The 17,263-nt window shown below is 48.1% G+C and overlaps 1 protein-coding gene across 5 annotated transcripts; it reads right to left on the minus strand.

The window, feature by feature from the left end:
- Positions 1 to 2,446: 2,446 nt before the first annotated feature.
- On the minus strand, positions 2,447 to 17,029 carry Mon1a (MON1 vesicular trafficking associated A). 5 transcript variants are annotated; one of them, XM_085688830.2, is made up of 8 exons: positions 16,741 to 17,029; positions 11,837 to 11,968; positions 11,018 to 11,135; positions 6,868 to 7,007; positions 5,054 to 5,539; positions 3,593 to 4,358; positions 2,803 to 2,950; positions 2,447 to 2,714 (listed from the first exon to the last, which is right to left on the minus strand). In XM_085688830.2, the coding sequence occupies exons 4-8, from the start codon at positions 6,992 to 6,994 to the stop codon at positions 2,574 to 2,576; spliced, it is 1,668 nt and encodes a 555-aa protein (XP_085544956.1). In that variant the 5' UTR covers positions 6,995 to 7,007; positions 11,018 to 11,135; positions 11,837 to 11,968; positions 16,741 to 17,029; the 3' UTR covers positions 2,447 to 2,573. The 5 variants fall into 5 exon arrangements, with proteins under 5 accessions (XP_085544956.1, XP_048279610.1, XP_085544957.1 ...); XM_048423653.3 differs by lacking the exon at positions 11,837 to 11,968; XM_085688831.2 differs by lacking the exons at positions 11,837 to 11,968; positions 16,741 to 17,029 and adding an exon at positions 15,815 to 16,161.
- Positions 17,030 to 17,263: the final 234 nt, after the last annotated feature.

A 17,263-nucleotide genomic window follows, 5' to 3' on the forward strand; every position in this document is an offset into this window, starting at 1 on the left:
CTCCGGAGATTGTGAGACATTTCTGGGTTCTGGGGGGAGGCTTCACAAGCTTGTTTAGATGGCCTTACCTAAGCCATTTAGAGGTGGGAGCAGCCATTAATTGGTTCGCTGCTGCCACCATGTGGCCATAATGGTGACATCCCCCCCCCAGTCCACGACAATGCACCACTTGGGGGTGATTTGTTTATCAGCTGTGGGATCCACAGGAGAACCCCCTTTTGCTACTCTTCATCTGAGGGTTCTGTAGGAACTTCAAGCAAGGTATGAGACCCTGCAGTGTTAAGTTTAAGCACTCTTAAGGTAAACTCACTAGGTTTGGCCTATTGCTGGTTTAGGACTTCTTTAACTACTCTGAGATCTTACTTCAAAAAGAATGCTAGCCTCTTTGCCCTCCGTAGGCTCAGGTCTCTCTGAACATTCCTTCCAAGGGTTAGGAATAGTCTCCTTCTAAAACCCAGAAATCACTTTAGTGAAACTAGGGGTTTCTCTCCAACTGCAGTAACTAACCATAACAGACTGCAGCTCTAAGTGACTCGCCCCGCTGTGGTTTTATCTGGAGGTTGAAAAGCCCTGAGCTTGCAGATTCTGACAGTTTCACGGCAGAGCAGTTTTATCAGGTGCTTCTCTTTGCCGGTGTTGGTGCCTCTAGTAGGAATATCTCCTTTATTTATATGTCATCTAATCCTTGGCCTCCAAATAGGCAAACCCACACCTAGGAACCTACTGTCCCGGTACCATGCTTATCTGTGACCCCTTTTCCTGTGCCTGAGCAGAAGGGATACTGAACCAGAGAGAAGTTAAATATCTACAGGCTTAGAGTAGCTACCAGAAGTACTTAGGGGCTAACTGCTGATCAGAACAACCAGGGATGTCTATCTTCACATCACCCTGGTTCCAAAGGGTTGATCTGACATCACTGGCAGGAGCAAGTTGAAGAAAAGCACAAAACAGGCAGGAAAGAGACCTAGGGCATATGTGCAGCATGTACACTAAGTCTGCTTCCAAGGGTCTTAGGGGTCTGGGAAGGTGGCTGGTTGCCATGTTAAGTCTAACACAATCTTGGATGAAACCAGTAACAAAATAATGCTGCCAATTAAGTACAGCTGTCACGGTGTCTCCTCAGTGTGGTTCGTCTTAATTCATACATGTTCTCTGATGTGGTTTTAGTGGCAAAAATAATCGTAGCCCTATTTCCAGAGACTGCTTGAAGGTGGTTCTGGCAGCCTGAGGACACTATCAGGCTGTTTCTCTCTCTCTCTCTCTCTCTCTCTCTCTCTCTCTCTCTTTTGGTTTTTTTTTTTTTTGGTTTTTCGAGACAGGGTTTCTCTGTGTTTTGGAGCCTGTCCTGGAACTAGTTCTTGTAGATCAGGCTGGCCTTGAGCTCACAGAGATCCGCCTGCCTCTGCCTCCCAAGTGCTGGGATTAAGGGCGTGCGCCACCATCACCCAGCCAGGCTATTCTCTTTAGTCAGCCTTTTGCTCCTCTGAGCAGTGAGACAGTTGGGCTGTAGCAGGACCAGGAGAGCTCCCAGGGTCTTACGGCAGAGTGTGTGGAGTCAGTCCTTTACTGCTAAGCCTAAAGTGTGGAAAGTGTCCACAGTATCTCATGTAGGACAGGCTGAGGAAGAGGGTGACTGAGGACAGCCCCGCATATCAAGTGATCTTAAGACAGATTTACTTCCAAAGGCCGTACAGATCAAGGCTCATTCTTGGGAAGCTGTTCTGATGAACTGGCTGGCGGAGATACAGGAACTAAGATAGCCCTTTATGGGTAGACCTAAGCATTCTCCCTAGAGGCCTGTGGCTACAGAGGACTGGGCTCTGAATCTGATCATGCTCAACACCGGGTTGCCTTGCCAATGGCTCCTACCCAGAAGCTGGCCCAGGTCATCTGCCCTTGTTTTTCTCAGTTCAGCCTGTGCCTAACTACAGCAGCCCATTAACTAGAGTGCTGGTGACTGAACTGTCCTTGGAAGCATGCTTCTGGTGATTTCACCAAGGGCAGGCTGGCACTAGAGGAGACTGAGTATGGGTAAAGATGGGAGTGGACAAGGGGAAGGCAGTAGGGTACTTGTGAGCCTTTTACATATGGCAGGATTTCATGGAACCAAAATAATCCCAAACTGGAATCTGACTCCATATGAGTGGCCTGATGCTGGCAAAAGCTGAGAGAAGGGCTCAAATGAACATGTGCTGCCATATAAGGAATGTGTTGGGCCAGGAAGAAGGATTTTGTATCTATATGTAAGAATGGATGGGTAAAAGAACCAGCGCCAGAGCTGGGTGTGGTGGCACACACCTTTATTCCCAGCACTCAGGAGTTTGAGGACAGCTTGGCCCACATAGTGAACTCCTGACAGATAAGGCTACATAGAGAGTACTACATAGAGTCTCAAAACCAAGCAAGCAAGCAAGCAAAAAAAGAACCAGTGGCAAAGCGCAACAAGTGTCTTTCTCAAAGCACTTTAATGCACGCACCAACCCACAGTCCCTGCCTGCTGGCTGGACAGGAGAAGCCAGCCTCACCTGGAGGCTCTCACGGCTTCCCACACCCAGTGTGCCTTCCCACTTCCATCAATAGGTGAGGGGTGTGAGGATGAAGAGCCGGTCTTCCTCTTTACGGATCCAGCGCATCAGCTTATGGATGGCACTGACAGCTGATGCCTTGGTTCCCAGTGGACTGTAGCACATGTAGAGCTCAAAGGCACCTGTCACCTGGAGGAGGGGGCAAAGGGTCATCACCTAGAAAAGGCACGCCTCTTGTGGTATCTACCCAGTATCTGTTCATCTAGGGCCACCTTACCCAGGCTAGGAGGTTCTCATTGGGGCCTGTATAGTAGATGGTCTTGAGTGGGCGAGAGGCATTGTGAGCGCGGCTGTGCAGGTACTGGTAGAGGCCCAGCAACCGCTCCTGCTCCTCTTCACTGGTGTATGGGGCCTCGATCTCAGGACTGCAGATGGAGAAGTTGGTTCACAAAGGAATGCCTTTCACTGTCTTCTCAGGAGAACTAGAAACACCTCTTTCTGGACAGGGAGGTTTTACTGCCCGTTCTCCCCATGACAGGCTATCTATCATCTTATTACAGAAGACCACCCAGGACAGACTGGACCCTGCCCCCCTGCCGGGTTCATAGTAACCCTTTAGTGACCCTTCCTTGGAGAGGTTATTTCTGAGTTTAGCTACCTAACGGAGTAGAAAGCCTAGAGCAGAGGAGGTTTTCTGGGAAACCTTCTGAGCCAAAAGTGGGGGTTGAGGGAGGACATATCTGTCCAGCTCCTTTAGTGGAGGAGTGCGTGGGAAAAGGGTTCTGCATCCTGACCTGGACCAAAATGACCCCAAAGGCAGAGTTACTTCAGGGCAAAGTACCCGGGAAACCTCTGTTCCAACTTCTTTCCCAAGTTGTTCCAGGCCTCACATATGTTCAAGTAGAGAGGTGTATGCCCACCGAGTGATGCCCGAGGCAAACAGCCCCAGCACACCGGTACACTCTCAAAGGAGTGGTCAGTTTCAGGGCTGCATCTTAGGTCTCAGGACCAACCAGCCTCCCCCCATCTCTGCATCCTTGTTTCCCTGAAACAGTGCTTCCTCTCACCTGGTGAAGAGTCCTGAGCTCTTTGACTTATAGAGGAAGTGACGAAGGTCAGGGATGCCCACTTGGGCAACGCTGTAGTAAGGTGTGCGCAGCGCCTCCCGCAGGGCCAAGTGGGCTCCCCGCTTTCGAAGGCGTTCCTGAAAGCGGCGGCGGCAGTCAGAGACTGCAAAGAAGTCTTCACGGTCAGTGGAGACCAGCAGCAGGCAGAGGTCGGTATCAGGTTCTAGGTAAGAGATGTGCGCGTGGAAGAAGCCGGCCGCATTGAACTTTGGCAGGCACACGGGGGTCCATGCCTCCCCCTCACGGAAGGATGAGGAGGAACTAATGAGGTTGAAAAGCAGGTGCAGGTCGATGGGATGCAGGAATTGGTCCTTGCGGCGCACCAGCGCCACCAGCTGGTTGCGGGCCAGCAGAATAGAAAAGACCAGGCTGCGAGCACGCGCCTGCTGCAGGCTGGCACTCACCGTGTCCCGCACTGCCGCTGCCAAAGGCAGGCAACGCGCTGCGCCCATCAGGAAACTTGGGTCTCGAGCCATTAGCTGCAGCAGGTTATCGGTGATTCGCTCCGAGCCTGAGAGCAGGCGCCGCAGGTCGTAGTTCTGCTTCTGCTGGAAGATGTGGCTCAGCTGCGCGCCAGTTAGAAGGCTCAGGATCTGGTAGTAGATGTACAGTAGCTCCTGTGCCAGCTCCTGGGCCGACTGCCGCGTGCGGGCCACCGCCACCAGCACCAGAGGGCTCCGGCGTACGAATACTACCTTGTAGCCATCTGAGGGTGTGGGCAGGGGGTCAGCTTCAGCCCTCCTCCCAGAAGCCCTCCCGGACAGGCTTTCCCAGTGGGCTTCACTTTCCGGGGTTTCCTTGCTGGGAGCTCTGAATTCAGTAGGGGCTTATTGATTATGGGTAGTCAGTCACCTCTCTTCCCTGACACCTGCTTCACAACCTGACCCTCCGACACACAAGCTCTTCAGGAAAACACATTCTTTGTTTGCTTTTTGAGATAGCGTCTCAAGTAGCCTACCTAGGTTGACCCGGGACTGGCTAATGCCGCAGAGGTTGATACTTTTGCCTCCACTTTCCAAGTGCTGGAATTTATAGGCAGATATACATCACCAGGCCCAACTTAGGAAAACACATTTTATGCTAAATGCTAACTCAATTGGCAAGGGATCTAAGCTAGATCTTTTTTTAAAATTTATTCATAATTTTTGTCATTGCCCCAAAGAACTGCCTTTAGCTCTCACCACAGCCCTGCCACTCAGGAGGCTGATACTGTTATCCCAGTCCAGTAAGAGCCTGAGGCTCAGAGAGATGGAAGGACTTTACTCTCAAGCAAATAGCACCACCCAGCTTTCTAGGTGTGAGTGTGTGTGTGTGTGTGCACGTGCATGTGTGTGTGTAAAACCTGGTATGAATAAGCCCTGCCACTGGAGCCTTCCCCGCAACCCTCTTCAGGTGGCTCACCTGCATGGATGGAGCGAATGGCATTCTTGTCTGCCTCCAGGAAGGACACCAGAGCAACCATGACACCCATGGTGCTGGAAAGTGCTTCCTCAGACCCATAGCGAGAATACACGGGCTTCCCTGCCTCACTCAGTACAAACACATGCTTCTGGTGGAGGCGCCATGCCTCCGTAGCGTCCTCCTCATCCCCTTCAGTTGTGCCCTCTTGAGAAGGCTCTGTGGCCTGTCGTCCGGCTGCTCCCTGGGGCTCCTGCCAGTCTTCTGAGCTTCCTGGTAGCATTTCCTCCTGCAGGTCACGGGCCACCCCTGTTAGCTGGGTACTCAGTTCACTGAAGTCCTGGCTGATCTGGCGCATGTCTGTAGGCAGTGGAGGGGGACTTCCAGCATACTCTTTGGGGCTGTCCCCAGAAGCTTCCCTGTCTTCTGACTCTGTCAGGTCTTCATAGGAACGTGCATGGACAAACATGGCGCCCTCCTGCCCTGCACCTGCAGACCAAAAGCACTGGTACTTAGAGGGGTAGCTACTGGCAGATACTCAGCACTCACCAAGGAGATGTCTAGAGGATCGCTGCCTGTCTTGATGGGCCCAAGCTACTGTCTGCCCTACCACTGTCTCCCATGGATCATGCTCAACTACAGCCTAATGGGTCTTGGTCTCAAGGCAGCAATAGAAACTGATATCTACCTACCCCTCACTAACATTGAACAGCTCACCTCCTTGCCCATTCCAAACACACTGGTCTTTATCCATCTGCGCTAAGGACCCCCTCTACACACACACACACACACACACACACACACACACACACACCACACATATCCAAGAGCTCTGCACCTGCTGTGTACCTGGACGGCATCCCCATCTCTCCATGTGGATGAGTACCTGTCACAATCCCTCTCTCAGGTAAGATGTAGTTACTTTCACCCCTGACCTCCAACCCCAGACACTATCATTTTCTCTCTTAGATTTCCTTTGGTACACTAACCAGTTATTGGTCACTACGGTGGTATCCCCTAAGAATACAAATTTAGTTATTAACCCTCTCCATCCATGAAGGAGGGCTACCATAGCCCCTGACCACTAGCCTGTGGCTTCTCCAGGACAGGAGCCATGTTGGGCTTCTCTTAGATATTTTTTGGGTGCTGGAATCTAAGGACTGAGGCATACTAGGCAAGTACTTGACTAATGAGGTGAAGCCCTAACCCCTACTTAGTTTTCTTCTTTTGGAGATACGGTCTTACTACATAGCCCTGGCTAGCCTGGTATTCATTATGTAGCCCAAGGCTGGCCATGATCTCACACTAATCCTGCCTCCACCCACAGCTGCTGGCATTACAGGTGGACACCACCACGTCGAGCTCTTTTTTTCCTGTGAAACTCAGTTTGAATTTTTATTAAAAGATATTTTAGCCTGGCAGTGATAGCGCATGCCTTTAATCCCAGCACTCAGATCTCTGTGTTTGAGGCCAGCCTGGTCTACAGAGTGCGCTCCAGGAAAGCTAGAGCTGTTATACAGAGAAACCCTGTCTCAAAAAAATACGATATTTTAAATAGAGACTTTAAGTAAGAGTGTTAAGAGAAGAAAGGAGGCATCTTTCCTTATTTTTCTCGTAAGGGACAGGTCCTCACAGTTGTCTAGTTGAAATGGCAAGAAAGGTAAGATGGAAACAGCCCTGCTCTCTGCAGCATTACCAGCATGCAACAAATAAATACTAGTGAATGAGCAAATGCACAAGTGAGCAGGAAGGAAAGAGCGCTGTGAGCCCTACCTCCCCCTGGAGGCGTGGCTGGGGACTGCATGCTCTACCCATACCTGGCTCCGTTCCCTGGGTCAGTCCTGGCGTGGGGCTCTCAGCTCTCTCCACACTTTGGCCATCAGAAGGAGCCAATGTGCCATCAGGGCATTCACTGCTTCTTTTCCTCTGCATGTCAGCAGCCATCTTTGGGGCTGTCCTATGAGGTAAAAACAAACAAACAAACAAAAATATATCACGGAGGGCATAGAAGTAAGGTGCTGGTAGGCACTGGTGTAATTAATAGAGTTAAGCTTCTTACCAGGACCCCACTAAGTCAAATCCCTGGGAAATGATTTCTGGGTATTCGCTCACAAAATAAAGTTTTAGCCAGGTGGTGGTGGCTCATGCCTTTAATCCTAGCACTTGGGAGGTAGAGGCAGGTAGATCTCTGTAAGTTCAAGGCCAGCCTAGGCTACAAAGTGAGTTCCAGGGTAGGGCAGCCAGGACTGTCTTGAAAAACTAATAAATAAATAAATATTAAGTTTTAAGTTTTTTTTTTCTGGATGTGAAAATCCAGATTAGAGGGTGTACCTCTAATCCCAGGACTCAGGAGGCAGAGTCAGGAGAATTGCCCAGAGTACCAGGCTGGCTGCAGCTACATAGTAAAACTTTGTTTCAAAACTATAACCTGTTTCTCTCCCTCTCCATCCCATCTTCTCTCTCCTTTTCTGGAAATTGAACCCAGGGCCTTGTACATAGTGGGTAGACACCTTACCACTGAACTGTACCCAGCCATCATGTTTCTCTTCTGATTATAAAAGACGTTCATCACAGAAAACAGGGAAACACAGGAAAGTGTGGGGAAACATCACTCATTCTCCCTACCACTCTATCTTAGATATGCTGACAATGTTAATCAGTTTATCTAAAAACATGCTCTTTTACTTTTTGTTTGTTTTTTATTTGTTTGTTTTTAAGACAGGGTTTCACTGTGCAGCCTTGGCTGTCCTGGAACTTGCTCTGTAGATCAGGCTGGCCTCGAATTTACAGAGATCCATGTGTCTTTGCTTCCTTAGTGCTGGGATTAAAGGTGTGCACCACCACACCAGTTTTAAAACATGCATTTTAACCTACATTTAAAATTATTTATTTAGAGTCAGATGCGGTGGTGCACACCCTTAATCCCAGCACTCGGGAGCCAAAGGTAGGTGGATCTCTGTGAGTTTGAGGCCAGCCTGGTCTACAGAGTGAATTCCAGAACAGTCAGAGCAGTTACACAGAGAAACTGTCTCAGAAAACTAAAAACAACAAACAAAAACTTATTTAGAGGCTAGAGAGATGGTTCAGTAGTTAAGAGGATCTGGGTTCCATTCCCAGCACCCACATGGTGGCTCACAGCTGCCTGTAAGTCTAGGCCAATCAGGCACCAGGCACATATGTGGTGCCCATACATAAATGCAGGAGCAAAACACTCTCATACATCAAATAAAATAATAAATCCTTAAAATAATTAAAAGTAAAATAAACTATTTAGTGTGTGTGTGCGCGCACGTGTGCGTGCGTGCGTGTGCACAAGTGCACACATGCCACAGCACTGTAAGGTGGTCAAAGGACAACTCTGCAGGAGTCAGTTCTCCCTACCACTCTGTTTGAGGCAGGATCTCTCTTTTTCCTGTCACTGTGCACTGTACTCAGGCTTCCTGCTGGTTCTCCTGTCCTTGCCTCCTATCTCATCCTAGATAAACTGACATTACAGACATGTGCCATTGATCCCAGATTTTCACATGTGGGTTCCAAGGACCAAACTCAAGTTTGGCAGCAAGTGCCTTTACCCACTGAATCATCTCATCAGCCCCTATATACATTTTAAAAAGACAATGCATAATTTTTTTAAAATATTTATTTATTTATTATGTGTACAATATTCTGCCTGTGTGTATGCCTGCAGGCCAGAAGAGGGCACCAGACCCCTTTACAGATGGTTTGAGCCACCATGTGGTTGCTGGGAATTGAACTCAGGACCTCTGGAAGAACAGGCAATGTTCTTAACCTCTGAGCCATCTCTCCAGCCCCCAATGCATAATTTTTTATATATCAACTACAAATAAGATACACAAAGGAAGAGGACCAGAAGGAAGTAACACTGTCAGGATAGCCACCAGTATTTGTACAATAGCAGTTCCAGTACTTGGGAGGTTAAAGCAGAAGGATTGTTCAAAGTTTTGGGTCAGCCTGAAATCCATCGTGAAACCCTGTCTCAAAAAAGTTCAAGTACAGTTAGAATGCTACAAAGTGTATGCGGGTTAATGTATCTAATTCAGAGTAGATTAACTTTATGAGCTAAGAACTGAGGCTGAGAGTTGGTCTGGTGTTACTACAGGAGGGGAGAACTTGATATAGGAATTGAAACACTTTTGTAATGCTGCTTTTACTCCACAGTCTACCACAAATTTTCCATGGACGTGCATGGCGGCTGCATGCCTTTGATTGCAGCACCAGGACTGCAAAGGCAGAGATCTCTGTGAGTTTGAGGTCAGCCTGGTCTACAGAGACAAGGTCCAGGCCAGCTAGAGTTACAAAAAGAGACACTGTCTTAAAAAAAAAAAAAAAGGGTTGGATGTGGTATTGTACACCTTTATCCCAGCACCTGGGAGGCAGAGGCAGGAGGATCTCTGTGGCCAGCCTGATCTGTGACGTAGTGAGTTCCAGGATTTCCAGAGCTACATAGAGGATCCCTGTCTGAAAACAAAAACAAACAAAATTTGAATTGATCAACAGATTTTTGTTTGTTTGTTTGTTTTTTGAGGCAGGGTTTCTCTGTGTAGCCCTGGCTGTCCTGGAATTCACTTTGTAGATTTGGGGTTACAGGTTATTTGGTTTTTTTTAAATATTTATTTATTTATCATGTATACAATATTCTGTGTATCTGTGTGTATGTCTGCATGCCAGAAGAGGGCACCAGACCTCATTACAGATGGTTGTAAGCCACCATGTAGTTGCCGGGAATTGAACTCAGGACCTTTGGAAGAGCAGTCAATGCTCTTAACCACTGAGCCATCTCTCCAGCCCGTTACAGGTTATTTGTGAGGCTTGCTATATGTATGCTGGATTTCAACTCCAGTCCTCACGGTTTTGAGAAAACACTCTTAACCACTGAGCTATCCCTCCAGCTCCTGTCTGGAAATAATTCTGAGTAGCTTCCTTCCAAGCCGTGACCCATTCTACTAGCATCAGAACCCGGCCTTCCACATGCTGTGGCATGGGAAACCATAGCAAGATTATGTATAAGCTCTTCAATACTCCAGAGTCAAAGCTATCTAGGATTAGTGTCAAAGCTGAGGGGGCTGGGAAATGCGGAGAGTTCCACAGACAACTGCTAAGCAGTAAGGCTTCTGCCACAGCATCTTCAGATCTCTTATTCTCTCTGGAATCTGTTACATCCAGATATTATTCTACCAATGACTCTCCAGATCAACTTACTTCATCCCTGAACAGTAATAGAAACTCCTGACACATCCTCATTCTCCCCCGCTCTGCTTTGTTTCCCTCCCCCTCTTCCATCCCTTACCTTAGCCTATCTTTTTAATCTTTTTTAGACCACGTCTCACTTTATGGCTAAGGCTGCTCTGCTTTTCTGAGGTTCACCAAGTAATAATGTCTCTTCTCCCAAGTCCTGGCATTTCTTGGCTTACTTTTCTTTTCTAAAGCACTTTCCACTCTTGGCTTCTAGTATACCACTCTCTTTCCTCAGTTTCTCTCCTGGCAGTTTCACTGGAACCTCCATTTCACTCCAGCTTGATCTGGAAAGCCCTATCCCGTCTCTCTCCAAACCCTGCCCTCTCACACTATCTCCAATAAAGGGAAGGCACCAAAAATCCTAGTTCTGCATTCTTGGTGGCCTCAGCAGTTCCTCCCCTAAAGTTGCCAGCAGCCCACGTACCTGCCTAAAGTGGTCAGCTTTTGACCATACTTGGTCATAAACCCAGCTGTGGTGGACACATCATCACCCCTCAACTACAGGCTATATAACCTCCCTGCTTCAGTTCAGATGCAGCGTCTTCTCTGGCCTCAATCTCTGGGACTGGAGAACTCACCTGGGAGTTGTTTTGCTTAAATAAACCTGCTATTTTACTTTTTCAATTTGGCTTGATCTGGCTTACTGTGTTGCCTTGGTGGAGAAACCCATTATTCATGGACAGAAAACCTATTATTTCATGGACTACTCACCTGAGCCTTTTTACAGTTCTTATTGGAGGGGCCCAGAGTTCAGTCCTTGATTCTCTTCTGTCTTCATTCAGTGCCTCTGTGATCTCATTTTGGTCTCATAGTTTAAAATTACTTCTACCTGTTAATGGATATGACTTTTGTTTCTAGCTCCAATCTTTCTTTTATTTACAGGCATACACACGTAATTGTTTAGTTTTCTATCGTAAGGTTATGCGTGAAAAACCAAGATCCTAATTTATCCTTTCTTTAAAGGATGTTCCTTAGCTGGGTGGCAGCAGTGCAGGCCTTTAATCCTAGCACTTGGGAGGTAGAGGCAGGTGGATCTCTGTGAGTTCGAGGTCATCCTGGTCTACAAGAGCTAGTTTCAGGTCAGGCTCCAAAAGCTATGGAGAAACCCTGTCTCCAAAAACAAACAAACAAACAAAAACCAAAGAAAAAAACAAAAACAAAAAACAAAACAAAAGGATGTTCCTTGCTAGGTGTGATGGCACACACCCAAAATCCTAGCACTAGAAAATTGGAGGCCAGAGGCTCCAAGGTCATTCTAAGGTACAAAGCAAGCAAGTCAAGTCCTGTCTTATCTAAGTGAGACCTTGTCTCAAAACAAACTAATAAACAAAAACACCCAAAAACAGAAGGGTGGTTGGGGAGATGGCTTAGCAGTTAAAAATATTTACTGCTATTCTAGAAAACCCAAGTTTGCCTATAACCTCCACTCCAAGAAGCAGATGTACTCTTCTGGGCTCCACAGGGTGTGCACACAAGTGGCATACATTTACACAGACACTTACACATGAATAAAATAAGAATAAATCTTACAAAAACAGTCTAACAGAGATATGAGGGATGGCTCAGTCCATGAAGTGTTTGCCTTGCAAATAAGAAAACATGAATCCCATCCCCAGAACCAACGTGAAGATGCTGGGTTTAGGGCCTCTTGTAATCCCAGGGCTGTGGAGGCAGACACAAGAGGATGCATAGTGAGTTTAGTCTCCATGACACAAAACTGAGCATCGTGGCTCAGGGCCTATAGTCCCAAAACTTCATAGGCTAATGCTAGAAGGTTTCTGAAAGACTGGGGCTAGTCTGGGCTATAGAGTGAGACCTTATCTCAAAGACAGACAAACAGCAGAGGATGAGGCTGTTGCTTAGTTCAATCTTCATCTCTGCATAAAAAAAAGCTCTGCATAGTGATGTACACTTCTAATTGTAGTGCTTGAGATGTAGAGGCAGCAGTTTGGGATACCTAGCTTAAAAATTAAAATAAGGGGCAGGGAAAAAATAAAATAAAGTATAATGTAGGCAGAGGCTGTTGTTGTAGTGCATTTCTGTAATCCCAGTACTTCAAAGGGTTGAGAAAAGAGGGTCACCATCAGCCATGAGTTTGTGGGCATCCAGAACTAGAGTGAATCCAAGACCAGTCTAGCTACAGTGTCTCAGTAAAACCCAAATTAGGGCTCAGGGGTATAACCTCCTTGATAGAGTGCCTCCCTATAATGCAAACTCTGAGTTTGAGTCCTGTACTATATAAAACCATGTATGGGACTGGGGAGAGAGCCCAGCTGCTAAAGCACTTGCCAGTTAAGCTTAAAAACCAGAGTTGAATCCCTTGTTTAAAAAAAAAAAAGCTGAGCAAGATGGGTGGTGAGGGCACATGTCTTTAACTTAGCACTCGGTGTAATGGTTGTTCTGTCTCTTTAAGAGAGAAGCCATGCCCACTCCCTCCCCCATCTGCTGAGGCAGGCTGATCTTCAGCTTCCTGCCTGAGCTTGCTCTTTTCTGTCTTCCTCTCAGAGAGGCAGCTTCACTTCTGCCTCTCTCCCCACTTCTCTGCTTCCCCCCTTCTCTGTCTCTTTCTCCTCTCCTCTCTCTCTCTCTCTCTTTCTCTGCCCCCCTTCTCTCTTCCCCCTCCATAACCCCCTGAATAAATATTCAACCTCACTCTGTATTGTCATGTCTATCCATGTCTCTGTCTCCTGCCCGCCTGCCATGTGTCTCCCTGCCTGGGACCAGCCACTGCTTGGGGACTAGCAGCCATCTCTGCCTGGGACTGGCTGCTCCCAGAGCCCCGCTGTCTGCTGCCACATGGCCCGCCACCACTGCTCTGGCCACCGGCCATCTCTGCCTGGGACTGGCTGCTCCCAGGGCCCGCTGTCTGCTGCCACATGGCCCGCTACCACCATTTGGGACCTACAGCATTTCTGCTGTCTACTGCCACCAGGGATCTTGCAGCATTTTTTAAAAAATCATAAAACTCGGGAGGCAGAAACAGGCAGAGGTCTGTGAGTTTGAGGCCAGTCTGGTCTACAGAGTAAAGGAGGGTAGGTAGCCAAGGCTACCCAGAGAAACCTTGTCTCAAAGAAAAACCAAAAGGAGAGGGATTTTTTTTTCTGTTTTTGCAGAGGACTGCAATTCATTTCCTGGGACCCATGTTGGGTGGCTCACAACAACCAGCTCCTAGGGGACCCAATGCTCTCTTTTGGCCTCAGGCGCCTATATACACATATGTATATACACTCATATACACGAATAAAAGCTAAATCTTTAAATAAACAGGTGTAGTGACACACCTGTAATTTCAACTCTTGGGAGGTGGAGGTAAGAGGATCACAAGTTAATTTCTTTAACTATATGAGTTTGAAGTCAACCTGGGGGATATGTCTCAAAAACACAGTAAGTGGGGGCTGAAGAGATGGCTCAGCAGTTTAGAACAGAGCATATACTTCTCTTAGAGAAGACTTGGGCTTGATTCCCAGCATCTGGGTTAGGCAGTAGACAACTACTTCTAACTCCAGCTCCAGTGGCTTCAATGCCCTCTTCTGGCCTCTTCGGGTACTGCACTCACATGCAAATCTCCCCTCTTCCACATAAACATATAACTAAATAAAATTAAAATCTTAAAAATGGGTAAATAATAGTGGGAGGAAGACAACAAGACAAAAAATGGTTCCTTTCACAGAATAACTTATGAAAGTTAAGTGATAAATGCTTGTATCTAATAGTTGATAATTTCTTTTTCTTTTTTTTTTTTTCAAAATAGGGTTTCTCTGTGCAGCCCTGACTATCTCAGAACTCATTCTGTAAACCAGGCTGGCCTTGAACCCAGAGACCCACCAACTTCTGCCTCCTGAGTGCTGGGAATAAAGGTGTGTGCCACCACACTGGGCTCAATAGTTGACCATTTCTTATCAATTCCGTGATTATCTGATTGGTCCAAGACACCATTATCTCTCTAGCAAATTATTGCCACAACCTCCTTATCAGTCCTAATGCGTTCCACCACTTCTGCCCTTGCATTCAAGGTGAGCCTCTGGAAACAGGTCAGGTGACGTCCTCTGCTCACAGGTCTGCAATACCTTCACCTCACTTAGCAAGAAAATCAGCTTCCTCCTGATGGCACACCAGGCCCTTCCCCCTTTATTTCTCCAAGCTTATTCTCTACCCTTTCTTCCCACCCCTTTGCTACAGCAGCTCAGCTTATCCTGAACACCTCTTCACATAACCTTTGCCCCTTACTCTGCCCTCACCCGGCTTCCTTTATAGCCCTTTCTAGGCTAGTCCATGACTCACTCCCTCACTTCAGCTCCTTGCTGAAGCACCTGACCCGAGAGGCCTTTCCCGCAATAAACCTCTTCACTCTGATTTTTTTTCTAGATTAAAGGCCACCCTCCATGTGGCCTGCTACACATGAGATATATACAGGAGATTTAAACCAACATTTAATGAATAAATATCTTTGGCAGAGAAAGAAAATGAAAGGTCTGTGACAAACACCAGCTCACGGGTACCTGGGATCAGGCTAGAAAATCTTTGTCTATAGAGATGGCTTTTCTTTGAAAGTAATCAAGTCTTCAGGAAAAACAGCTCTGTAGTTAGAGGGACTGGTTTTACTGGTCTGTTTTCTCACTTATAAAATGGTATGGAATAGAAGCCGGACAGTGGTGGTACACGCCTTTAATCCCAGCACTTGGGAGGCAGAGGCAGGCGGATCTCTGTGAGTTCGAGGCCTGGTCTACAGAGCAAGTTCCAGAACAGCCAGAGCTGTTGTTACACAGAGAAACCCTTCCTGAAAAATTAAATTATTAATTAATTAAAGCAAACAAGCTATGGAATGGAGATATCCTTTAAACAGCTGCCTCTGATTTATGGGGTGGTAAGACTAAATGAGATAATACATGTGATCTGGCTATATAGAGTAGGCATATCATGTACTCAGCTGCCGTTATTAGCACATTGTGGTCATTCTTAGCATCCAGACTGCCAGATCTGGTGGTCTCTGTTCTGCTAATGAATCCCTTGGGAATTTGCCAGTAAGCCAGGACCTGATGAAGCCAGGTGAACTCCAATTTGAAGGCTCCCCTATAACCCCCACCCTCAATGTCAGGTCAAAGAGTCATCCATACACCTCAGTCTCAGAGTATCAAGCAAACTGGCTGATCTCTGGCTCTTCCAAGTTTACCTCCTGGGTTTGCATAATTCCCCTCTTTGTGGTCTTGTACTTCTGGTTTAAAGATTCAAACCAGTTCTACAGCAGCTTCACTCTGTCAGTATGCCTTTGTGCCTCCATTAAGGAGCCAGTGTTTCTGAGTGTACCCAGCCTGGTACCTGCCTGAGTAAGGGATCAGGGTCAGCAGTTTAGAACTAGAAGATGCTTTTCTCACAACAATCCCGCTGCCACGTGAGATGACACAGCATCTTTATCCTCTACAAGGTCGGCCTGGTGAAGCCAACAGTTTTCTGGATATCCACCCTCTCAAGCAGGAAGCTTGAGTGGATCAGGTCAAGCCCACCTCTCACCTCCACTGGAGCTTTAACTTTCTCAGCTGACGCTCCTGGGAAACTGGGCATGAAGCAGTTAGGCATGAAGCTCCAGAAATCTCCACAGGAACACTTTTTAGGCAGCTCCTCTAAATGTCCACAGGGCATGCAACTTTTTCTAGAAGTGCCCAGTAGAGCCTCTGATGATGCCACCGATTGAACTGGTGTCAGCCCTTCTTCTACTGTTCCTCCCTCCCTCAGAGGGCTCCTGAGAGGGGAGGGTCTTCCAAAAGCCCCTTCTTAGTGGCTCCTAACCACCTTGATTCTCCTCCCCTTTCTGACAGGGCTACGCCTTTGGCCTTGACCTTTTGGTCTACCTGGGAGGGTGAAGCCGAATGTTTGACGGAAGGGGCCAGTTGAGGCTGTGCTGTGGGTGTTCGGGCAGGACACCTACTTTACACTGAGCCTAGCCTGATCCTGCTGGTCACCTCTGGAGGCCACTCCCCTTCCTGACAAAGGCTGCTCACATTTCCTAAGCAAACTCCAGCCCAGAAAGGGTTGGCTCACCTAGTGTTAAGGGCAGCTTCGTTATCTGAGCCAGGACACCCTTGAGAACGAAGTCGCAAGACTGCGACCCTTCCGTGAGCTGCCTTGCTCACTCCACCTCTCTGTCACTGTTTAAGAGACCTCTAAGGTCTGAATACGTCCGAATTGGGGGTTGGTGTCTTACCCAACTACTGCTGCCTATGGGACATTGCCCTCCCGGCCAAAGAATGAGTTCTCGCCTCATCATTCATATTGCCCAGTTGGGGCCAGCTGGCTGAAGGACCCCAAAGAGACGCAGTACTCCTATCGGTGCAGTAGATGGCCGGGACCCCCCCAGTTTTCAAGCCCCTCCCTCTAAAGATGACAGCTTGCCCGCCTCTCGCCGCCCCCAGGCCACGTGGGTTGGCAGTCGAACTCACCTGTTTCTTGGGGGAACACAGGACCTACGGAGGGTGCCAGTCACTGCCCTCTGCCAGACCCCTGGGGGGATATGAGTGTCCAGCCGTGCCTGGCCTGAGGGTGCAACTTCGTGGGGCTACCGCCCCTGGAGGATACAAACATGGCCACAGCGGATGAACCGATCTCTCCTGCCCACCCTTAACCGGTCACCGGCGCAGGAAGACAGCTTTCACCGGCCTCTGGTGGCGGAGGCCCGGTTCCAGCCGCTTTGCCAGTCCCAGCCCGTCCCTCGGTGCATTGTGGGAAATGTAGTCCGTAGCTCTCTGCAGCCTAAGCACTACGGGGGCGGTTCCGGAGCCCGGCAGAGCCAGAGGCGGGGTCTGACCCAGGTCCTGGGTTGCCTCACCTGGCGCCGCCTTCTTCCGTGTCTTAGAGGCCGGTCCCCCACCCCTCCCCCAAAGCGCATTAGAGAAGGACGTCTGTGTTTCCCCACTGATCGTAGAAGGAAAATGTGATTTTAGGAAATTGGATAAATGTCGTTAG

Source organism: Myodes glareolus, chromosome 4 (genome assembly GCF_982192425.1).
Source record: "Myodes glareolus chromosome 4, mMyoGla1.1, whole genome shotgun sequence".
NCBI classification, from domain to species: Eukaryota; Metazoa; Chordata; class Mammalia; order Rodentia; family Cricetidae; genus Myodes; species Myodes glareolus.